The sequence below is a fragment of the Budorcas taxicolor genome, chromosome 2, assembly GCF_023091745.1.
Source record: "Budorcas taxicolor isolate Tak-1 chromosome 2, Takin1.1, whole genome shotgun sequence".
NCBI lineage: Eukaryota > Metazoa > Chordata > Mammalia > Artiodactyla > Bovidae > Budorcas > Budorcas taxicolor.
In genome coordinates this window covers 129,011,348-129,036,476 of record NC_068911.1, presented here as the reverse complement: position 1 = coordinate 129,036,476, position 25,129 = coordinate 129,011,348, and the positions used below count along the sequence as shown (strand labels likewise).

At 37.3% G+C, this 25,129-nt stretch overlaps 1 protein-coding gene across 1 annotated transcript in view; it reads left to right on the top strand.

Annotated features, from left to right (window-relative positions):
• DNAH7 (dynein axonemal heavy chain 7) overlaps positions 1–25,129 on the top strand; it is a 254,731-nt gene that overhangs the window by 42,980 nt on the left and 186,622 nt on the right. The window contains exons 8-15 of the mRNA XM_052658581.1: positions 616–691; positions 2,469–2,594; positions 8,028–8,147; positions 11,355–11,538; positions 12,138–12,317; positions 17,973–18,245; positions 18,992–19,119; positions 21,340–21,418. Of these exons, the coding sequence (XP_052514541.1) occupies positions 616–691; positions 2,469–2,594; positions 8,028–8,147; positions 11,355–11,538; positions 12,138–12,317; positions 17,973–18,245; positions 18,992–19,119; positions 21,340–21,418 (1,166 nt within the window). The remainder of the gene's footprint in view (positions 1–615; positions 692–2,468; positions 2,595–8,027; positions 8,148–11,354; positions 11,539–12,137; positions 12,318–17,972; positions 18,246–18,991; positions 19,120–21,339; positions 21,419–25,129) is intronic.

Sequence of the window (25,129 nt, the reverse complement as noted above, 5' to 3'; positions counted from 1 at the left end):
CATTTCAGGAAGAGGGAAAGTATATTAAGGGCCTTACAAAAGGCAACTTCTTAAAAGCATTTGAGGGTAAAGGAGAGTCACTGAAAGATTTTAAGCAGAGGGGTAGTAACATATTTGCATTTTAGAAAGAGCATCTTCAAAGAAAAGTAGGAATAATAGAATTAACTGAATTAAGGACCACAGAAGCAGAGGGAGCTCACTTTACTGATTTCTTAACAAGATAGTTCTATGCTCTTGAGCAATTTAAAAGAGAACAGAGCAATATTTATCTTTCCTCAGTGAAGGGAAACTACTGCTCTGTATTGATGACTTTCAATTCAGTCAGACTACTTTCAGTGGTACATAGTTCAAAAGGAAAATGTAATATTAAAAGCAATGATTTTCAAATGAAAGAATGGGACATCATTAAGATGGAGTACATACATTCTCAAAGACACAGACATCATAGATTTTCTCATAAAAAATTAAAAAATCTTGTGTTTATTAATACACAAATTGCTCATTATTTTAAAATGCTTAATATAAACAATTTTAAAGGAGTTAATTTTGCAGTTGTTTGGGAAATACTGTAATTACTATAAGATTGTTGATCGGAACTTTTCAATTTTCTTTTAGTTGATTTTGTTTTGAAAGATCCTAGAGAAAAGGAAGATGACAGAAAGGTAGAGGAACTTCCACCCCATCGTGCTGAGTAAGCAATTAATTTTCTCTAAGAATACTGGCTTTTTGATCATCTCTGTGTATGTGGATATCTTTATACACTGGTTATATTTTCTCATATATATGTTTATAATTTGTGTACTTCATTTATACAGGTGGTTGTACTATCTTTATGTATTTAAGCCCTAATATGTTATGTTTGGGCTTCCCAGGTGGCTCAGTGATAAAGAATCTGCCTGCCAATGCAGGAGACAGGGGTTCCATCCCTAGGTCATGAAGATCCTATGGAGGAGGAAATGGCCACACACTCCAGTATTCTTGTCTGGAAAGTCCTATGGACAGAGGAACCTGGCGGGCCATAGTTCATGGGGTTGTAAAGAGTCAGATACAACTAAACAAAAACACATTATGTTTATAAATTGTTGGATAAATGGATAGGCAGGCAGACGTACTGACAGATGAATGCTTATGTGGTTAAAATATAAGTATGCTGGTGAAAGAACTTGACACAGATCTTTGTATTTCCACAGCTCCAATCATGGGCTTCAGATATGATGCAGACATGAAAACTTGATGGCATTCTGAATGCCTCAAAACATTGGGAATGTTATAGAAAATATGCAAATATAGAACATATTTCATTTTATTACATGGATTAAAATATAGAATGCATAATATGAAAATTTACTTGCTATATATTTTCCCTAAAATAATTAATGTTTAGGAATACATCTCTTAAATAGTTTGAATAGAACTTATGTAATTAAGTAACCACTTCAGTTTTGCTTTGTTTCTTTCCTATCATTTAAAATTGCCCCAAATCGTTTATCTTAACAACAAAAAAAAGGAGTCAATATATTTTCTATGGAGAATATTTTTCTCCCAGGTATAGACAAAAATTATCCTTTGTAATTGTAAAGATGGTATGGCCGCAAATGACAAACTGAATTAAACTTACTATATATTACAACAAGACTGAGTGTTTAAAATTAATGAGTAAAAACAATTGCAGACATAAAATATAAATGTTTAAATATACTCTGAAAGATGAAGACGGCCCATCTTTAATATATAAAAGATGATTATTCAAGTTGGAAGAGTTACAAAATATTATTATTAAACCCTCTATCATTCGTGTCTGAGTCTTTATGACTCCATGAACTATAGCCTGTAGAGCTCCTCTGTCTATAGAACTGTCTAAGCAAGAATACTGCAGTGGGTTGTCATTTCCTTCTCCAGGGGTTCTTTCCGACCCATTGGTCGAACCCTGGTCTCCTGCATTGCAGGCAGATTCTTTACCATCTAGCCATCAGTTACAGAGTACATGTCTTTAAATAGAATGTTAGTGTTCCTGATCTTGTAATGACCTTTAAGTCAGAGGTGAAATTTAAGGAGATTTCCAGGCTAGACTACATTCTTAAAATGTTTTAAAAACCACAGGGGTATAAAATGTTTAAATATTTCCTTTTAAAAAAATCTTTGAAGATGTACATAGAACATAGCTGGCTATTCTTTTCTGCTTAATTACTGTTAGTTATTTGTGGACTCCATCAGATCAATCTTTTAGGGAAAAAAATGTCCTTATATAATAAAAATTCAAGTATAATTTTATATGCATTAGAAAGTATACTAAACCATAATGAGTATGACTTTTATATACTTTAAAGCATAATTATATAACATGTTTTATTATTACCATGAGGGATAATTTAAATTAAACTCAAAAAAGTATTACTCAAAAAGTATTTTGAATGTTATAATATTTTTGATTTTTAAAGAAGATTATTAAATATTTTCTCTGTTTTCAGGATGGAAATTCTTCCAAAGCCTTGGAGGAAATCATTTTTAGCTGCAAGCAGTTATATTCGGGATCACTTGAATGCAATGAACCCTACAATGTTATCAGTGCTAGATTTGTGGCACAGTACTTTTAAGTAAGTATTTCTGGCCTTACTGAATTTTTTTTTTGTTGTTTGTTTTTTAAGAGAGATGAAAGCTATTCTATCTTAATTATTTCATTTATTATTTTAACTATAAATTTTAAAATTCTTGCAAATTTAACCTAAGTATTTAAACATGGTTTTAAATAACATAGAATTATATGGAGTAATAAGTGAGCATCGCCATCATCTCTAATCCAGTTCTCCCTTCCCCACCCCCCACCCAATTACCACATTTATTTTAAGGAGTAGTCATAGTTAAAGAACTGAATTGCCATGACTTGTTTTAAATCCCATGGAACATTAGCTGCTACAATAATCTGTATTGTTCAGAGACCTAGGAAATACTGCCCATGTGACTGGCATGAGGTGAAGTTTCTGGGCAACTGTTGGAGATTATACATCTCCGTGTGGGTGATGTTGTGGTATGAACACTGATGGGCACTGTGGTGCTAAAGGTCTTGGCCCTAGGGCTGAGGACAGTTTACCTCACAGTTTAGAAGCTCAAGCTTTGTATGCTTCCCTTGTGCCATCCCTTCCGAGGCACTGGGGGGAATCCTAGCAATAGGCACACGTGGACATATGTATTTATAAAATATGCAGAAGTAATATAGTTTTATATTATTTTTCTCAAAGAAGACCTCTCAAAACCTGGGTGGATCTCTGTCTCGAGGACACGGCACCCAGGTCTCCAGGGTGGTCCGTGAACCTTCTCTCACCCTCCCAGCCAAAGCCGCCACAGTTTACTTGCAATCTGCTCTCCAGGGCCTCTTGGTTCTTAATAGCAGGTATTGTTATGAGGGCACAATAATGAGCACATTTTCTCACCTCCTGCAGACCAACGAAGGGAAAGCTAGGAGCTCTGTGTGCTACAGAAGTGCAGCTGTTGTTTCTGTTCTGGGAAGCCCCCTGGACATACACCAGGGAGGCCTCACTGACCAGCTTCTCTGAATTCCTTCCGAAGTTGGGATCCTTAGCACACAGGAACCCCTAACCCTAACCAGGAAGCCAAGCCACCCAGAATCACCCCAGCTCTGCCACCCTCTCATCAGAGGCTCTCTCCAGTTCCCACCTGTGAGATGAATGTGGGTTTGCGGTGTCTGAGGCCCCTCCTCACCCTCCCTCTGTTCCTCTTTCCCCTTCTTCCTTTGTTTAACAAATTTTAATTTAATCTCTTTGTACAGATATGTATGTAATTATATATGATCACACAAATGTGATATATGCTTTTTAAGTGCAATGCTCTTTTTCTTTACTTTACCTGACTTCACCCACCTGGACTTTCTTTTCCTCATGGCTTCCCTTCTTTCCACCAACCCAGCGAAAGACGTGGGACCATTAGTGGGACATCTTCTCATTTTTTTGCTCTGGGCCCATGTAGCCAAATGTATATGTATGGCCACACACATGTATATACATACATAGCATAAAACTGGCCTTTGTCAGTGAGACTACTTAACTGTTAGAAATGACATCCTTTCAACTTTCCGTTGCATAATGTGGATTTATTTGTCTTCTTGAATTTGTCTTATAGGAATAGGAAGAGGCCATCTCCCTGCCTTGTGCTTTTTTCATTCCTTTCTTTCAGGTACTGGTTCTCAGATATCTCTCCTGGACAAGGCCTGTGATCTAGTTTTGTATGTAATGATAAGATCATACAATATAGTATCTTGCTTTCACAAAGGGTGTTTATATGCACTAGTACATTTTCAAAACACTACCACAGTGTTGTTTTTCTTTTGTTTTAAAATACCAGTTCACAGGTGGAGCTGCCAGAATACACTGGGCTGGACACTGGAGGATGAGCATCATTGCCTAATATTGTCGTAAAGGGCTTGACTTTGTCTGTTACACAGTGAAAGGAGGCAAGAGACAAAATCAAAGGAGAAAGGGGAAGAAGTAAAAACAACAAAGCTGAGATAAGAAAACAGTAAATAGTATATGTGTCCAAAATTAGTGTTCAGGGTTGTAGTGGCAGAGATATATTTAGTTGTAGCAGCTAAAGCAAGGACAAGTGAGAAAGGAGCTTTGTGGTCTGTGGGTGGGAAGAGAGCCCTATCAACTCCTATGTTGCCTTTGTTGGTGTAAGTCATTTTCACTCTGTGTGAATATTAAGAGTGGGCTGGGCTGTCAGAGTGCTGCTCCTCTGAGTAGAAGCCAGCATTGGACACACAGGGCATCCTTACTCTGAGTCTGCCCTGAATCTCAGCAGGTCTTGAAAAAATAGGCCATCTTTGTGTGACCGTCTGGTGGTTCAGACAGTAAAGAATCTGCCTGTAATGCAGGAGACCTGGGTTTGATCCCCGGGTTGGGAAGATCCCCTGGAGAAGGGAATGGCTACCCACTCAGTGGGAGATCCGAGTGACTAAGCATACACACTCTGTGTAACAATGAGTTAGGGGTGAGTTGGGAATGGTTATGCAAAAAATCATTGGAATGACTCTAAAATGCCTGAATGTGGAATCCTAAAGGGATGCTCTCTAGATGAAAATGTGCAATTTCATGTCACTCAATATTTAGGCTTATAGAAGCCACTTAATGTCAAAAATGGTATTTATAATGTAGTCAAAAATGTACATAGCACCCAGGTATTTTTGCTTGAAAAATGGTGTATGCAGGGGGACACATATATATACAGTGTATATATTAGTGTATAAATTATCATAGAAATTACAGTAGAAATCAGAGGATGTCAAAGAAAAGATAAAGTGGATTTTTTAAATTCATGGTTTGACCAAGGTGAGTCCAAAAAAATATTACTAGAACACCATGGATTAATTTACTATACAGTACTCAGGGAGGATACAACTTAATTACTCTTTAAATTAAGGGTGCTTAAAAAGGTGCTTAAACTAACTCATAAGAAGAGACATGCAAAGAAATTGAAATAAAAACTACATTGAGATATCATTGTAATTTTCATTGGATTGACAAAATTCCAATATATTAACATCATGCATTGTTAGTGAAGCTTGAAGAAATGGGCACCCTTTTGAGGGGAATCTGTTCATATCTATGAAAATTATAAATTCATTTACACTTGAATCTAGCAATTTCATTTCTGGGAAATTAGCTTACAGATAAAAACCTGAAAATATAGCAAGTGATAGAGATTCAGAGTTCTTTATTGTACCAGGTGTTAAGAGGATAAGCCTGGAAACAACCAAGTAATCATTGATAGTAGACTGGTTCAGTAAATGATGGTACAGTCACACAATGGAATACAGCTATGAAATACAAATGAGAATAGTATCAATGTGCTGCTATGGAAAGGTCTCCAGGAAGTTTTAGTAAGTGAAGAAAGCAAGTGCCGAGCACTGCCTAGAGTGTGCTACTTCGAATGCAACAAAGGAGGATAACTGACAAGAGCAGAACATGTTTCTAAATTCATGGAGCAGGCAAGAAACGTGAGCACTTGGGGTGTGATTGAGGCAACTTGGGCCCAGTAAGAAGTGAGATTGTAGCAATTCCCTGGTGGCTCAGATGGTAAAGCGTATGCCTGCAATGCGGGAGACCTGGGTTCGATCCCTGGGTTGGGAAGATCCCCTGGAGAAGGAAATGGCAACCCACTCCAGTACTCTTGCCTAGAAAATTCCATGGATGGAGGAGCCTGGTGGGCTACAGTCCATAGGGTCATGAAGAGTTGGACATGACTGAGCGACTTCACGAAGACGTGAGATTAGCTTTGAGAACTAGAAATCAAAGTCAGAGACTGACTTGATGTTAAGTCCAGAGTGTTGGGCCAAGACTGCTGAAGACCATTCTGCCTGAAATCAGTGATGGATCCAAGGATCAAGGTAGGTTACAGACTGTGATGAGCATCAAGTGGCAGGTGTGAGGATGGGAGGGATCCATGACTGACTGCTGAGTCTCCAGAAATTGACATCTGCTTGCTTGCAGCAGGTAAAGGATAGGAAGAGTTCAGGGAAGAACCCGACATTCAGTCTGGGTGATTTGGGACTGTTATTTGTTGAGTATCTTTTTTTCCTGACTCTTTCTGTAGTCTTAATCCAGTGATTAAAACTATTGTTCTCCTAGATTGTTGTAGGAATTGTCCTGAGAAAGTAAGACCAATGTCCGGTAGTACTTTTGCCATCTTAAAAATTCAGCCTTTTGACCAAATAGGGGCGTTATCAGGGATTTCATGAGAGAAGTTCTGTAAAACTTTTGTAAAAGCCTGTCAGTCTCAAAACAGGAAAGATGGGTGCCCTGTGCTTAGAACTGTCTCTAAATCAAACACCAAGGAAGTGCAGGGAAAATTGGTCTGGTTGCTCAATGGCACAGTGGATTCCAGGGCTCCTGCCCTAGCAACTGCCCTTCTTCAGGGCTGCTTCACATGGCACGCACCTGCACCCTAATTTATAGCTACAGCTTTAAAGCAGAAGGTCACATTGAACATGTTGAGCTAGAAGCCTAAAGAGAGCAGATTATGTTTAGTATGTGCCGTCATGCTACATTTTAGAAATATTTTATGTAAAATTTTGCTTTGCACTGCTCAGTTGTCCAGAATAACGTATTACCAATGATTCTTCAGCAATGGCTATACCGACTTTGTGCATAATATATCACTGATGTCATGTACTGAACTCATTATAATCTAGGAGATGGACTTCCACTTGTGAAAGGAATCTAAAGAGATGTGAAACGTGTTTTATTTACTAACCAAGATTTTATATTGGTCTTTAAGCAAAAATTAAATGTAATGTTTTAATAGTGTTTACTACCTTTCAGATAACATAGAAAATGTTTGATCATGTAGAAATTGAAAAGCAATTTCTTTAGGAAAGTAATCTGTGGTTAAACTGAGGTGCATAACAATGATACTAATAGATACTATTACTCTTTAATGGGCTAGAGAAAATTCTTGAGTGAAGCATGTTTGTAACAAGAATCATAGTGTTGTAGTCAGAACTGAAAACTATTGGCTGAAGTAAATACAGTTTTCTGAAAAAAAAAAATAAAAACCACACAAGTTCAAAAGATTTTTTTATACACTGGGTCATAATTAGGTGTGAGAACTCCCTCACCTCATGGCTTCCCAATATCCAGGATTGCTCTCTTTTCAGAATGGGTACATTTTTGTTTTCAGAGGAGTGGACCTTGTAAGCTTTGAGCCCTACCTCTTTTCCTGTTATAATTATTCTAGTTTGAAGAAAAATTCGTCTAACTATCCATAAAATTTCAGTTATTATATCCTTCTATTGTATAGCACTCTTTCATAATAACAGGAACTGTGTTCCTGTTGAATTTAATTATATTATTTTAAAATTAAAAGTTTTATGTTCTAGAATATTTTTATGAAACATAAATTTTAGTGATAAAACCTAGGAATATTGTTTTTGAGAAGGGAATAACCAATTAGCAAAATATCAAATACCAAACAAAGCCACTCATACGTAAATCACTGTTCATTGACATCTCTTGCAGAAAGTTACGGTTAGTTGATATAGAAGAATTTCACAATCGTCAGGATGCATTGGAGCTGTCAACTTTTCAGACAATTGTCATGAAACACATGGAATCTGCCAAAGAGACTCTACTGAAAATGTAAAGTTTTGAAATTTCATGTACAAAAAACATACATTTTAAAATGTGATGATTGAGCTACTATAGTTTAACTGCTTTCAGAAAATCTCATTTTAACAAGTTTGTAATCATTTCTGATTGAGAGTTAAATATGACGTCTTTAACTGTCTTGCTCTGTGATGTCTATCCAGATGTTCTATGCAGCATAGATAGTATAGAAACTAAGATGGTTATAATTGATGGTTTTTTTTCAATGTCTTGTTTCTATGCTATCCTCTGAAGGTAGGGTTGGATAACACGGGGGCGGGAGGGTAATGATCATCAATTAATCATTCTCCAGATACTTCTTTGAGTCTGCTATGAAGACATGCAAAGTAATATGCCTATTACATCTTGATTTTGGATGGAGGATACAGAAGAGTTTAAAGGGAAAATATTCTTTAAAGGAGTTTACAGTTGTATTGGGAGGGTAGACCTATCAAATGAAAATTAAACATCATTTCGATTTGGCCCTTCAAAATGCAATAGCCACATATGATAATTATTGATACTGGTGCCAGATACTATGTTCTGAAACAATACAGGAAAATTCATTAGTGAAGTGAACTCGCTCAGTCGTGTCTGACTCTTTGCGACCTCGTGGACTGTAGCCCGCCAGGCTCCTCTGTCCATGGGATGCTCCAGACAAGAATACTGGAGTGGGTTGCCATTTCCTTCTCCAGGGGATCTTCCCAACCCAGGGATCGAACCTGGGTCTCCCGTTTGGCGGGCAGATGCTTAGAGGTCATTAAGTTATTACAAATAGAACATTAAAATTGGATCACATTTAAGATGGCAGAGGACATGAAACTCCAGCTTGGTTTTATGATTTCTGAAAGGTACTTAGGAAGATACCTTTTAACAGCTTATGGCTAAATCTTTCCTTTATGTTTTTTCTTCACTAATACATTAGAAGCAAATTCTTCATTTGATATTACTTGAAAGAACTTTAGACTTTTATATAATATTAGTATTTATTTCTTATAAAAAATAGAGAAGAAGTGCGGAATGAAACTTCATAATTAATTGCAGAGAAGAATATGACCTCATAAGCACAGAATAAAAATAAATATATCTTATTCTATAACTTTAGGGTTCTACCCCAGGATTACATTTCCACTGCAAATTTTAGTAGACTGGATGTCAAAGAAAAGAGTAGAGGATAAACCTTTATTGAGTTATTTTGCTGAAAGATGTAGATTGATTAACTGTATATCTTGATGCTGCTTAATTGATTCTGAGGGAAGAATGCTCTGACCATGCTTTAAATAGGGATCCAGGATGTGTTTTATCATGGCTGAAAGGCAGAACATCAGCTCACCACAGTGGAGAAACAATTAGTAAATGATTAATTGTGACGTCTTCTTAGTCCTCGTCCTGCACTTCTATTCAGCATTTGCTGTAGTTTATCACTACTGCCTTCTCTTAAGTCTCTGTTCTGTGTCTCTGTGTCTATTTCTATTTTGGTCTCTTTTTCTGACTCTACTTAATCTTACTGTCTTCTCTAAGAATAGAGGCTGTGCAGGTATTTGCTTTCATTTTTCTTCTCTATATTCTCAACAATTTCATGATTTCTTCTCTCTTAGCTGTCTTAAGAGCTTATGTTTTCTGAGCTCTGTGTCCCTCTTATAAAATTTCTACTGTATATCTCCAGTCGAATGAAATGTCAGCACCTGGTTCTCAACATTTCCATAACAGTATTTATTCTTTATTCCAGACCTGCCATTCTTCTTCTTCTGGACAATTCCCAGGCCAAGTTGAAAAGTTTTTTTACTTTTTCTATCTCTTTTACTCATCATCTACATCTTCACCATCCCCAGGCTGCCTCTAGCCATAATCAGTGTATCTTTAACTATTCTTTTTTTGTTGAGATACATTTCATTTGTCTTCATCTCTTGCCTGAGCTACTGGAAACTTCTCAGTCCCCTTAGTATCTGCTGTATCTGGCTTCGCTCTCTCCCCTTAGTATTTGCTACCTATCCTGTTTACCTGTTGCTTTAGCAGTCGTGACCCATTGCAGAAGGATATGCTGTTTATTCATAGAGCATAAGCTTGTCCCAAGTTCTTGTGTTTAACTCCCAAGTTCTGCAAAGTCCTGCGTACTTTGCCCCACTTACTTATTCCGATTTTCTAGTCTGTTAGCTCTGATACGGATAGCAAAATGATTAGATATATTTGCCCTACCTCTCCCACCTATTTTTCATATCTTCTACTTCAGATCCTTTTCTCATGGTCTTTTCACTTCATTTTTATCTGTTCTTTAGTGAAATTGCCCTCTTCACTATAAAACTCTTCTCTAAGTAGAAAATATGACTCTATCCTTTGATTTCAAATGTATCTGCTTTTCTGCTATGACATGTTGCCTTCCCTATTCTAAAAGATAAAGGATTATGTCATATTTTTCATATCTCCTGAGGCACTGTCCCTAGCACAGGGGCACAAAACATGTATTTGTTAAAGGGACAAATACATACATTTAAAACTTTGATCTCTCTGGGAGCATTCAGGCAACTCCAGAACTTATACTGATTGCTTAAAAATTCTATCTTATAAAAGAGGTACAAATATTCCTTAATTTTAGTGTTGGACAGTGGTTTTGTAAACTGAAAACTTGGCTTATCACAACGTGTCTGTGAATATGAAATTCATTGTTTTCCTTTTATTACAAGGATGCATATACATTTGAAACTTGTTTTAAATCAATCACTCTTTTAGAATTTCTCATTAAGGAGGATAAGAAAAGAACATACTTGATTTTCTTGTTTTGTATCTTGTTTTCAACTATCATTGTGAAATAGAATAGCATAAAATATCAAGTGGGTTGAACCAAAAAAGGCTTCCCTTGATTTAATGTTACTCACATTTTAGCTTTAAATTGACAAATCCATGGGAAGCATGCCTTGTAATATTCAGTAAAGATAATTTTTATAATATCCAAAGAGTGTCATACATGGAGTTCAAGTTATGTTTTTATCAAAGCATCATGTCATTGAGCCATTTTCCATTGTCTATGATTAAAATTTCTTAGGAGGGATGAAATATGCTAGCACTTACATTTCAGAAAGTGGATAATGTCACTTGGCAATATACCTCTCTATGAAGACCTTTGGATGTTCAGAAGTTACTGTTAATGTAAGAGGAGTAATTCACTGAAAGTATTAACTTTTAAAAGTCTTTTGTTCTTTGAAGGTGGTTTCCAGAAGTGCAGAATATTTATTACCAAGGTAATAAAAAGAAACTATTGCCAACTGGTGACAGCAGTGCCAAAATGGAATCTTTTTTCAACTGTGCTGCTACACTTATGACTTTACAGCTGCAGGAACTCGCTTTGGTTTCCATGCAAGATTTCACAGACTTAATTGCACAACCTCCAGTAAGTAAGATGCAGTCATACCAATATTCACTTACCAATTTATTTTCAGTTCTTTGAGAGTGGATAATTATAACTTTTACCAGTGAGAGATCAGAAAGTATATCTTTATACCTATTGCACTTAACTGTTTTAAAAAAGACTGTGTCAGCCTACATGTGTAGAATATATTATTATTATTATATTAGTGAGGTTAGTGGGAATAAGTGAAAATTCCCATCATTGGGAAATTTGGGTCATGATGACTGGGGAAGACTTCTTCAAACAATGCTTTTCTTGCTGGAAGAAGGTCCTGTTACAGGGGAGCAGTCTGGGAATTTGCATATTCTCCTCTTGGGCTCCTTCTTGTGTGATTCTAGAGCCCCACTGCTATACACGTCTTCCTTTTTCTGGCCTCTTGACCCTATAGGAGATGCCAACAAGTCTAGCTGGGAATGGCTCTTATCGTTTTTGGTACAGCTCCTCCTTGGGTTAACTGTCTAGGTCATGAGAGGAAGGGTATATTCTCCTGGGACCAGTGCCCTCCTTAGTCTCTCACAATTGATATGCATATTTATGGATACTTTATAATATATACATTTTATATAATTTATTTGTTGCAGGATTCTATTAGAGCCTTTGAACATCCAGGTTTTGTCATGAGGCTGATTCTTGATAACGACACCATTAAGTTTGAACCTGATTTCAATGATTATACAGACATTCTTCTAAATGTTTATGATGTCATGATTAAGGCTGTGAACTTTGTGCCAAGAGTTGAGACAAAATTGTATTCCAAATGGGTAAGTAGCAACGATATTCTGATTGCTTGAATTTGTATGACAGTATTTCCTTCAAATAACTTCTAGAAGGTGTAGACTGGTATCCTCCGCTTAACGGAATATAAATGACTTAATCACATTGACTTATAAGGCAGTTTTGCTTGAAAACATACTATTTTCCCATTAGCTTCTCTTTAATACCAGTTTCTTAGACCAGTCTTTCATTGAACTCAGCTGAAAACTTTCTGAGGGGGAAGAATTAAAGTTGTGATCAGGTCTGGCTTCCCTTCTCTCTTTGGCTGAATATTTAGCAACATTCTGCTGAACTACAATATTTTAACAGTAGTTATTGCACTCTAGTATCTGAAATGAGCATGTCTGAAAATTCATTTACTTAAAAGCTTTTCAAGTTTCCTAAGTCCAACCATTAGCTTTCTTTTTCCTTTTTAATTTTTTAAATAGTTTATAAGTATGTCATGCATAAGAAGAGTACAGGACTCTTTAAAGTTTTAAGGCTAATGTTTAAAGTTTTAAGTAGTAATAAAGTTAACACCTTCATGCCTTCAATCTAACTCATACAATGTGACCTTTAAGCTCTGCCCCTCAGTTGTCCTTCCCTGTTCATAGTTTTGTTCTTCTACCTTCTAGCAAAGGATTCACTATCTTGCATTTTGTAGTTATTATTCCAAATTTTTAAAGATAAACTTACTATCAATATGCAGCTGCATATTAAATTTCTTTTTAGTTTTCTCATATTGTTGTATAGATGGAGTCATCTTATAAATAGTCCATGACTTGTTTTATTTTACTTAACATTGTGATTGTGACATTATTCATTTTGAGAATATTATCATCTCCATAGATCTAACTTTTTTATTTTCTCAGGACCCATTAACTTTTTTTTTCAACTAAGCCTGATCATTTTTGATAGTCTCTTGTACTTAGTTATATATTCATTACTCTTATCTGTGTGCCAATCGGAGTCCTGCTCCTGGTGGTTTATTTCTGTAAGTTCTTTTCCTTTATTACTATGGCCTTAAGTGTCTGCCTGCAATGCAGGAGACCTGGGTTTGATCCCTGGGTTGGGAAGATCCCCTGGAGAAGGAAATGGCAACCCACTCAAGTATTCTTGCCTGGAGCATCCCATGGACAGAGGAGCCTGGCGGGCTACAGTCCACGGGGTCGCAAAGAGTCGGACACGACTGAGCGACTTCACTTGTACAATTGAGAACTTTATGCAGGACGTCTTTGAGGCCTTGATTTGAATTGGTTCCTCTGGAATTTGCATATTGATAGGTGCTCTTGAGGCCCCTGCAAACCCAGTACCCTTTTAGACAAAATTTTTGCCTGAGGATTTGGCGGACAATACTGATAGTATGAACATTTTCCCAAATCTGTATGAGAACAGGTTTGTGATTACAAATGCTTAAGATAACCACCCTTTATCTTCTCCACTGAAAAACAAGGCCCAGATAAGACATTTACTCTTTATTGCCCCCTCAACTTGCAGCCTTCTGAAATTTTATGTCCTGAGAACCCTCATTTTGAGGTTGTGTCACCTCTCAATGTTCCTGGTTTTCTGTGGGGATACCAGTTATGACTTCCCACCTTACGTATTTTATGATGAATATTAATAAGATTCACACTGTTGTTGTTCAGTCACTAAGTCATGTCCAATTCTTTGTGACCCCATGGACTGCAGTACACCAGGCTTGCCTGTCCTTCACTATCTACCAGAATTGCTCAAACTCATGCCCATTGGGAGTTAGTGATGCTATCCAATGATCTCATCCTCTGTTGCCACCTTCTCCTCCTGCCCTCAATCTTTCCCAGCATCAGGGTCTTTCCCAGAGAACCAGTTCTATGTATTAAGTGGCCAAAGTACTGGAGCTTCAGCTTCAGCATCAGTTCTTCCAGTGAATATTCAGGACTGGTTTCCTTTAGGACTGACTGGTTTGATCTCCTTGCAATCCAAGGGGCTCTCAAGAGTCTTCCTCAGCACCACAGCTCAAAAGCATCAATTTTCTGGCACTCAGCCGTCTTTAGGGTCAAACTCTCACATCCATACATGACTACTGAAAAAACTATAGCTTTGACTATAGGGACCTTGTCAGTAAAGTCTGTGCTTTTTAATACACTCTCTAGGTTTATCATAGCTTTCCTTCTCAAGAGCAAGCATCTTTTAATTTCATGGATACAGTCAGTGTCCACAGTGGTTTTGGAACCCAAGAAAATAAAATCTGTCACAGTTTCCACTTTTTCCCCCATCTACTTGCCATGAAGTCATGGTACCAGAGAGTGTGATCTTCATTTTTTGAATATTGAGTTTTAAGCCAGCTTTTCACCTTCATCAAGCGACTCTTTAGTTCCACTTCACTTTCTGCCATTAGAGTGGTATCATATGCATAGGGTTGTTGATATTTCTCCTGGGCAGTCTTGATTCCAGCTTGTGATTCATCCAGCCTGGCATTTCGAATGATATACTATGCATATAAGTTAAATAAGCAGGATGACAATTACAGCCTTGTTGTACTCCTTTCCCAATTTAGAACCAGTCCATTGTTCCATGTCTGGTTCTAACTGTTGCTTCTTGACCTGCATATAAGTTTCTCAGGAGACAGGTAAGGTGGTCTGGTATTCCCATCTCTTTAAGAATTTTCCACAGTTTGTTGTGATCCACATAGCCAAAGGCTTTCATGTAGTCAGTGAAGCAGAAGTAGATATTTTTCTGGAATTCCCTTGGTTTCTCTGTGATCCAGTGGATGTTGGCTACTTGAGCCCTGATTCGTCTGCCTTTTCTAAAGCCAGCTTGTTTATCTGGAAGTTCTTGGATCATGTACTATGGAAGCATAGTTTGAAGGATTTTGAGCATTACCCTGCTAGCCTGTGAAATGAGTGCAATTGTGCGGTAGTTTGAACATTCTTTGGCATTGCCTTTTTTGGGGATTGGAATGAAAACTGACCTTTTCCAGTCCTGTGGCCACTGCTGCGTTTTCCAAATTTGCTGGCATATTGAGTGTAGCATTTTAACAGCATCATCTTTTAGGATTTGAAACAGCTAAATCACCTCCACTAGCTTTGTTTGTAGTAATGCTTCCTAAGGCCCACTTGACTTCACATTCCAGGATGTCTGGCTCTAGGTGAGTAACCACACGATTGTGGTTATCTGGGTTGTTAAGACCTTTTTTGTATATTTCTTCTGTGTATTCTTACCACCTCTTCTTAATCTCTTCTGCTTCTGTTAGTTCCTTGTCATTTCTGTCCTTTATTGAGCCCATCTTTGCATGAAATATTCTCTTGGTATCTCCAGTTTTCTTGGAGAGATCTCCAAGTCTTTGCCATTCTATTGTTCTCTATTTTTTTGCCTTTTTCGTTTAAGAAGGTTTTATCTCTTCTTGCTATTCTCTGGAATTCTGCATTCAGTTGAGTGTATCTTTCCCTTTCTCTTTTACCTTTTGTATCTCTTCTTTCCTCAGCTATATGTAAGGTCTCCTCAGACTACCACTTTGCCTTCTTGCATTTCTTTTTCTTCAGACTGGTTTTAGTCACCACCTCCTGTACAGTGTTATGAACCTCCACCCACAGTTCTTCAGGCACTCTATCTACCAGATCTAATCCCTTGAATCTATTCATCATCTACCCTGTATAATGATATGGGATTTGATTTAGATCATACCTGAATGTCCTAATGGTTTTCCATACTTTCTTCAGTTTAATCCTGAATTTTGTACTAAGGAGCTCATGATCTGAGCCACAGTCAGCTCCTGGTCTTTTTGTTGTTGCTGTTGACTGTATACAACTTCTCCATCTTCAGATTGATTGTATTCTTTGCAGTCAATTTCATTGTTGATCATCTGGTGATGTCCATGTGTAGAGTAGTCTTTTGTGTTGTAGGAAAAGGGTGTTTGATATGACAGTGTGTTTTCTTGACAAAACTCCCTTAGCCTTTGCCCTCCTTCATTTTGTACTCCATGGCCAAATTTGCCTGTTACTCCAGGAATCTCTTGATTTTCTCCTTTTGCATTCAGTTCCCTATGATGAAAATGATATCGTTTTTGGTGTTAGTTCTAGAATGACTTGTAGGTCTTCATAGAACCATTTAAGTTCAGCTTCTGCAGCATTAGTGGTTGGGGCATAGATTTGGATTTCTATGATGTTGAATGGTTTGCCTTGGAAAGCCATCAAGATTATTCTGTAGTTTTTGAGATTGCACCCAAGTACTGCATTTTGGATTCTTTTTTTGAGTATGAGGGCTCCTCCATTTCTTCTGAAAGGCTCTTGTCCACGGTAGTAAATATAATGGAATCAGGAAACTAAAATGGACAAGCTTCACATTAGACCCAACAATTTCACATTGCATAAATTTTACAATATGTATTTATTTATCCTAAAGTTCTTTTTCAGAAAGGATGACACCAAACATCTACTGTGCCCCAAGAGTAGGGTTGAGATGATAGTGAAGGTGGTGGGATTCACTAATGTTCTCATGAAGCATCTAGTTCTTAAAAAGTGTGATTTCCTGAAATGCCCTCTAGGGGACATAGTGGGCAAATGCACCCTGGATTCCTGACCAAATTACCTAGTTCGCTGAGGAATCATTTGATATTATCAGTTTAAAAGCTGTAGGATATTCACTACTGGCAATGATTTTATTTGTGGTAGTTAAAAATCCCTTTTCTGGAAAACAGGCAGAGAGAAAGAGAGAGAGAGAGAGAGAGAGAGAGAGAAAGAGAGAGACAGTGTGTGTGTGTGTGTGTGTGTGTGTATTTAAAGTATATCTTGGTTCAAGATAATAAACCATATTTGCACATTTACTTGTCTGTTGAGATTTGTTTGCTTATTTAAAATAATTGTCTGATAACATTCTTGCCCATGTTATTCTAATGGTGGTAGCAGAATGCAAATTTTGCAACTAGGGATTTTAGTCTGTTCTAGTTGCTGTTCACAGAATCAAAACTCAGGGTCTAATCAATGAGTAAACAGTCTTTCTTTGTTCCAGATAGATTACTCCTCAAGGTGACTAAGTATTGTGATCAAAGACTACAATCAAGTGACATTGAGCTGACTTATTTAAAAAAAAATAATGTACAATACAAGCACTACCTTTTAAGCTAGCATATACAGTTGTACAAATAAAATGTGGATTTTGCTGTTTTGATATTCTAATTGTTAATTTGTGCATGTTCTCAAGTGACTGCTCTTTCACCCATACAGAAAAACAAAACACACCTAGACAGCCTCTAAGAAAAACAAAACATTATATGAAACCTAGATATTTAAAATATGCTGTGATTAGACTGAATTTCCTTCTGTAGACATAGATTAGAAAAATCAGGGTATCTTGAGAGTAAAAAGACAGTGTGCTAAGATGGGCATTTTTACATAGCTAAATGATATGGTGTGCTTACTTGATGGCTCAGCCGTCAAGAATTCACCTGCAATGCAGGAGATGTGTCTTTGGTCTCTGTGCCAGAGAGATCCCCTGGAGAAGGGAATGGCTACTCACTCTAGTATTCTTGCCTGGGAAATCCCATGGACAGAGAAGCCTGGCAGGCTCATGATCTTGCAAAAGAGCTGGACGTGACTTAAGTGACTAAACAGCGCAACACAAATGATATGGCTACCTTAATTTAAGATAATTTAAATGACTCATATAGTTTTTATCCCTTTGTTTAGGAAAGTAAGTCTAAACCAACAGTCTTGAAGCCAATAATTCTGAATGAAATTGTCGAAGCTCACAAAGAAAAGATTAAGGAGGTGGTTATGCGTGAGAGCGTGGCACCCATTGAGCACCTCAGATTTTATGACAAGTATGATTTTTTAATTACCAGAAAAGCTGAGCAAGATGCTGATGCTTTCCTTGCAGAAAATCATCATTATGAGAGAATAATACAAGAAATTCGCAAATACCAAAAACTCATAGAGGATATACAGTACACATCTAGAAAGGTAAATCATCCATTTTGTACAGCTGTTCTTTGTACCTAGTGATCTTTTCCCTGGTTTATTAGCATATATTCCTACACTGTACAGTGAAAGAATTAGACCATTATTATCTACAGATAACTATTTACTGGACTTTTCTATATGCCAAGCATGTGGTAAGCCCTGGCTATATGGAAATAGACAAAACATAAGATTCTTCTGCTCAGAGAGCTGAACGTCTACCGTGCAAGCCTGACTTTTAAGTACTTTCTTTAATTTGACCCGTGAAAAATATGAAGAACTAATTTTTTAAATTGCTTTGGTGTTTATAAATACTTTGGAAAACAATGGTAATTATACCAAAATGTGGTTACTTATTTAGTAGAAGACTAGTAATTAAACATTTTCTACTTGTGTCCTTTTTTTAAATATTTTCCAAAATTACTACCATGAACATTCATTACTTTTTGTACAGAGCAAATATAACATTTAAATCTTGCACTGTCTATATAGCAATTAGTTAGTTCTCTGAAGTTTTTATATCCGTTATTGTCCTGAAATATAATTGGCTTAAGAATACTATTCAAGGAGATTTACTGAGAAGATAGTGGTAGAGTATTTAAAAAACCCAGCCTACATCATATTAAAAAAAAAACAAACTCAATTGTATTAGATCATACACACAAAATCAATATTGTGGAAAAGGCAAAATTGTGGGAATCATTTATGTCATTTCATGTTTATTAAACTTCTGATACCCAACATTGCAGACTATTCGTTTAGGAATGTTTGAAGTGCGCTGTGAGGAATTAATCAGAGCTTTGGTGAAGCGAGCAGATGTCATTTGTGGAAAACTTATTGCTAAAATGTTCAGAGATCATCAGGAAGTAAATACAAGGTACTGTGTGTAATACTTTTATTTGGTGGGCGGGGGGTGCGGTTTAAATAGAATCAACTGTCACCTAAAGTATTGGATAAAGCAGTGTCATAAATGACCTAAAAGAAAAGATAAAGCCAAACTTATTTCTACTTGAATCTATTTAGTGTCTTTTTTTCCACCATGAATATGTCTTCCCAGTTTTCTGAATTAAGGTGGTATTAAAATGCATTTGCATTTCTTTTGTATAAGTCATGTGGACATTATCTAACTTCACATTTTTAAGTTTGTGTAGTCAGTACACAGAGTGAGTTTTCAAAGTGGATATTCAGAGTAGTTGTCAAGGATCCCAAATTTGGAGCATCATTTTACTGTAATTACCCTTCATGTCCATGGGAACATGTTATCTTAACTACAAACTCATTTGTTGTTCAACCTGGAGATTTTAAGGAAAACTAACTCTTGTTAAGTAAACTCAAAAATGCTAATAATGTGTAAAGCAGAATACCTATTTAAGGCTAGAAGTGTAATTAGTGTAGTTTTCTAACACTGGTGATAATGTGGCTCCATGAGCCTCTTTCCTGATATCAGTTACATGGAATAAACCCCCCAACTAATCAGAATTTTTATAGTTATAGTGTTAGAGAAAATATTATTAAAAAGAATACTTCTTTTAGCCTTTGTAGAAGCCTAGAGGAAGGTCAGGCACAGCATTAGGAACATAGACTATGAACAAGGCTGCTGAAGTTATATTGCAGAAGTGGACACCCAATCCAGTAAATTACAACAGGGAACAGTAGAGACGGAAATGATCAATTTCCTTCACAGGGAAGGTTGGAGGAGAGGGGAAAATCAGGGAAGGCTGAAAAGTTGCAGTGATAATGAATTCCTTTTGAAGGTTGAGTAGGAGTCCACCAGGTGAACAATGTGGATGAAAGAATTCCAGTTAGAAGATATAGTATGTAGAAGGAAGTGAGATATGAAATGTCATGATGTGCTCTAGGAACAAGGAGTGGGTTATGTTGCTTTCACAGATACTGTGAGGGATGAGAGGTGGGGTTGCGGGGAGGCTGAAGAGGGTGGCACCACATGAAAAAGGGCTAGGACTTGGGTGGCTTATCTAAGACCCAGAATCACATATTCATCTTAAAGTACCTTTTCCTCTGCAAGTGTAGAATAGTGAATATGTGTTTTACTTATAACATTTCATGCTGAGTGAAATATTTAATTTCATAGCTATTTCCCTGCCTCTTAGCTGCCCCTAGAGCTCATGCCAGTTCTACTTTTTCCCTTTTTCTCTTAAGTATGCCTCTCACCAGACTCACAGTATTTACCGAGGACACACCAGGACTATTACAGGAACTGTTAGGTACAAATACCCTTAACTCCTTGCTCTCATCTGTCTCAGCTCACCTCTGCACAGACCCCTTCCTGTCTGACTCCCCACCTTCTCACAGGACAAGGGTCTGGCAACCATTCATTGTTCTTGTCTCCACCCATAAGCTCAGCCTCATTGCCTCCTATCTCTCTGGACCTGTGCTTTTGAGTTGTCCCCTCTGTGTCTCATCTTAAATCTCTCCTTCACTGTTGATTCTGCCTCTGAAATTTGCAAACAGGTTCAAAACTCTCTTCCATTTTCCATCTTCCACTTCAACTCAACATCATCACCATCCATTCCCTCTCTTTCACCTCACAGCAGTCTTCTTGAATAAATTTCTAGGCATTATCTCAACTTTCTTAACCTCTCACAACTCTGTCTTTTTTCTTTTTAATTTCATGGTAAGTTCATTATTTGTATTGCCCACAACTCAAGTCAGTAGGAAATATTTGCATACTACCAGAAGTTTCTGAGTACACCAGCCCATTTTAACTGTGCCTTCCAAGTAGACCACCTTTTAGTACCATCTCAACTAAATCTCTGGTAGCATCCTTGAATCTCTAGGTTGGAAGTGATTGTTCATAGTCTTGTCTTGCATACTGGAATGTGGACTGTCTGAGAACCGTTACTACATCTTCCACGTTTCTGAGTCTCTGGCACTTAATACAGTAGTTAGGAACATGGTGAATGATTAAATGTGTATTGAATGAATAACTAAGTGAGCAAAAATTTGCTTTTAATTACTTAGATGTCATATACATAAGATAATCTATTTTTCATGTAATGGAATATTAAAACAGTATACATGAATATATTTAGGAATAAAATTTAATTATATAAATGGCTTTTGTCTGGTTTTTCAGATTATGTGAGGAATTTGAAAAGATATCTGAAAAAGCTCTTAGCACACCTCCAAATACAGCAGAACTAATGGAAATGAAGGTATTGTTTATAAGCTCTGTATAGTCATATGTGTGTGAATAAATTGTTTTGCTTATTTTTCCCAGTTTTTTATAATTATTGACATGATAATATAGCAACAGATCACTCCAAAAGTTAAAACAGAGGCTTAAGTTACACACATACACTCTCTCTCTGTCTGTCTCTCTCTGAAGCTTGGTGATGCAGGCTGGATACTCCTAGACGGTTCTGACTTAGCCAGATCAACTAGTTCTCAGTTGGATTGACCATTATCATTACCTTCAGTAACTTTCTTCTGCTCCACTTTCCTCTCAAACTTCAGCAGTCTCACCTGTGCATGTTTTCATGGAGTGATAGAGACAGAAAAGCAAGCCCAATTGCACATATGGTTTTTAAGTTTCTACTTGTGTCAGAATAGCAAGTAACCTATTGACCAAAGCAAGTCACATGGCCACAGAGTCTGTGAGAGGACACCCTAAGATTAGATAGTGGAAGAGGTGAAATATTGGAGTTATTAATGCAGTCGTCTGTCTACAAGGATCTTTTTGAGAGCACTGTTAATAATCATTACTATGCTAACAGGCATAAACCAGGGCTGTCTTGGGAAACCTGAGTTATGTGGTCATCCTTCATTTCTTAAATCAATGAATGTTTAATCCTTAAGTAATGTTTTGCTTTGTTTTCCGTAGGTTATCTTTTACTCTATCATATATTAAACATTTCTGTGGTAGTTTGCTGAAAAATATTTTGAGCATAGGACTATGGTACTGAAAATATAAGATAAGTCTCCTGTGGTTGAGGTCTGCCTGATCATGAGTAAAATAATAGAAGACACCTGGCTGATCATCTTTTTATTTTGTTTCTTTTCCATTTGTGTAATGTTAAGCTTTTATAGGAGCTTTTTTTTTCCTTTTCTAGCAATCGCAACGGAGAAGGCAATGGCACCCCACTCCAGTACTCTTGCCTGGAAAGTCCCATGGATGGAGGAGCCTGGTGGGCTGCAGTCCATGGGGTCGCTAGGAGTCGGACACGACTGAGCGACTTCCCTTTCACTTTTCCCTTTCGTGCATTGGAGAAGGAAATGGCAGTCCCCCTGGGAGAATCCCAGGGACAGGGGAGCCTGGTAGGCTGCCGTCTCTGGGGTCACACAGAGTCGAACATGACTGAAGTGACTTAGCAGCAGCAGCAGCAGCAATCGCAAGATCCAAAATAGAACCTTGTGCTTCTAGATTTTAAAATATTTAAGCAAACCCAGAAAAACATGTAAAATCATTCAAAAGTTTGTATAGGTAAGAAATTACAAAAGGAGTTCATATGATTATGTACATTAAATTAATCACTTAAAGAAAATTTTATTAAAATCATTAGAACCAGCTTTTATATATCAGCCTCTATATATAATTCCTCTATTTCCTTTTCAAGTATTTATACTTGGATTGGGACTCTTGGCACCTGAATGTATGTCTGTGTATCAAATACAAACATACCTATGGTATTTTTTTTTAGAATCTTTTATATTTTATGTTAGTTGTTGCAAAAGTGATATTTTAATATGAATGATTTTAAAGGTAGCTAGAGAGTTCCATAGCTGGAAATTCCTTTGAAAAATAATGAATATTGAGTATGAAGAGTGTTATTTATTTACCCCCTTAGCCATCACTGGAATTCTGTAGGAACTTGGAGTTATTTGGTGTGAATTTCTGTTTATAGCAACATTTAACAGAATTAGCAAATAGCACTCACTACTTGATGTTATATTTCTGTATCTTGAAAAAGTTTATTTCTGTAAGGTCATAAACATCTCATTTTACTCAATACAGAAGTCAGTCATTTTTTTATCAGTGAGAGGAAATAAAAATCCATTTGTTTGACTGCTTAGAAAGCTGATTAACCAAATTGCAGCAGTGTATTTGCAATTAGACCTTTATTTGGATTTGCAACAACAACAAAAAAACAACAGCCTAATTAGAATGACATATGAAAGATTTCAAGACAGTGTCTTTTTTTTTTTTAACTGAAGGATAATTTCTTTACAGTATTGTGCTGATTTCTACCAAATATCAACATGAATCAGCCATAGATTTACCCATGTCCCCTCCCACCTCCCTCCCTATCCCACCCCTCTAGGTTGTTCAGTTCAGTTCAGTTCAGTCACTCAGTCGTGTCCGACTCTCTGCGACCCCATGAATCGCAGCACGCCAGGCCTCCCTGTCCATCACCAACTCCCAGAGTTCACTCAGACTCAAGTCCATCGAGTCAGTGATGCCATCTAGCCATCTCATCCTCTGTCGTCCCCTTCTCCTCCTGCCCCCAATCCCTCCCAGCATCAGAGTCTTTTCCAATGAGTCAACTCTTCGCATGAGGTGGCCAAAGTACTGGAGTTTCAGCTTTAGCATCATTCCCTCCAAAGAAATCCCGGGGCTGATCTCCTTCAGAATGAATTGGTTGTATCTCCTTGCAGTCCAAGCGACTCTCAAGAGTCTTCTCCAACACCACAGGTCAAAAGCATCAGTTCTTCGGTGCTCAGCCTTCTACACAGTCTAGGTTGTTACTGAACCCCAATTTGAGTTCCCTGAGTCATACAGCAAATTACTATTGGCTATCTATTTTACATATGGTAATGTATGTTTACATGTTACTCTCTCTTTTTTTCCTCTTTATTTATAAAAGTAAAAAATAATATGGAATTATATGAAATAAAAGTTCCTCTTTTCCATAATTTCTTTCTTTGAGGGTAACAGTCCTCTCCAATTGTGTGTGTATGTGTGTGTGTGTAGATAGATAGATAGATAGCTGCTGCTGCTGCTGCTAAGTCGCTTCAGTCATGTTCGACTCTGTGCAACCCCATAGACGGCAGCCCACCAGGCTCCCCACTGGAGTGGGTTGCCATTTCCTTCTCCAATGCATGAAAGTGAAAAGGGAAAGGGAAGTCGTTCAGTCATGTCCGACTCTTAGCGACCCCATGGACTGTAGCCTACCAGGCTCCTCCGTCCACGGGATTTTCCAGGCAAGAGTACTGGAGTGGGGTGCCATTGCCTTCTCCAAGATAGACAGCGGAGAGTGACAAAAAGGAAGAGCAAGAGAGAGCTGGTTATAAGAAATTTAAAAGAACTTTAAAAGCATTAAAAACAGGTACTTACTTCCTGGACAGGCAGATATGGGGTATAATACAGGTTGGGATCAGTAATTGCCAGTTTTCTCATTTTTCTGTAGGGTAGCAGGTTTCCTTCACCATTTATATATTTAAGATATATGCATAAGTTAATGGTTCCAAAGAACTTTGAGAGAACCACATGTATATGTGTACATACACATGGGCACTTCTATGTTCATGCACATATGTGCACACACACACACACACACACACACACCCCTATATATTCACCCACTCACACAAAAAGAGATCTGCTTTTGCAAAAATACAATCATTACTCCTACAAACTATTTTATTCACTTAATAGTGCACCTTCTCTGTACTTCTAAGTAAATGGGCCTCTTAGTTTCTTCCAAAATCAATAGCCAATTACTTCAGTACAATATATTAAATGATTTGTCATTTCACTCCTGATTTGAAATGCCTCTTTTTCAACAGTAAATTTCCATACATGCTTGAATCTATTTCTGAGCTCTATTCTTGTCTATTCTCTACTCCTGAAGCCAGAACAGGAACTGTTTAAATTACTGCCTCTATATAGTGCATTTTGCTGTTTAGCAGAGCTAGTCTCTATCACT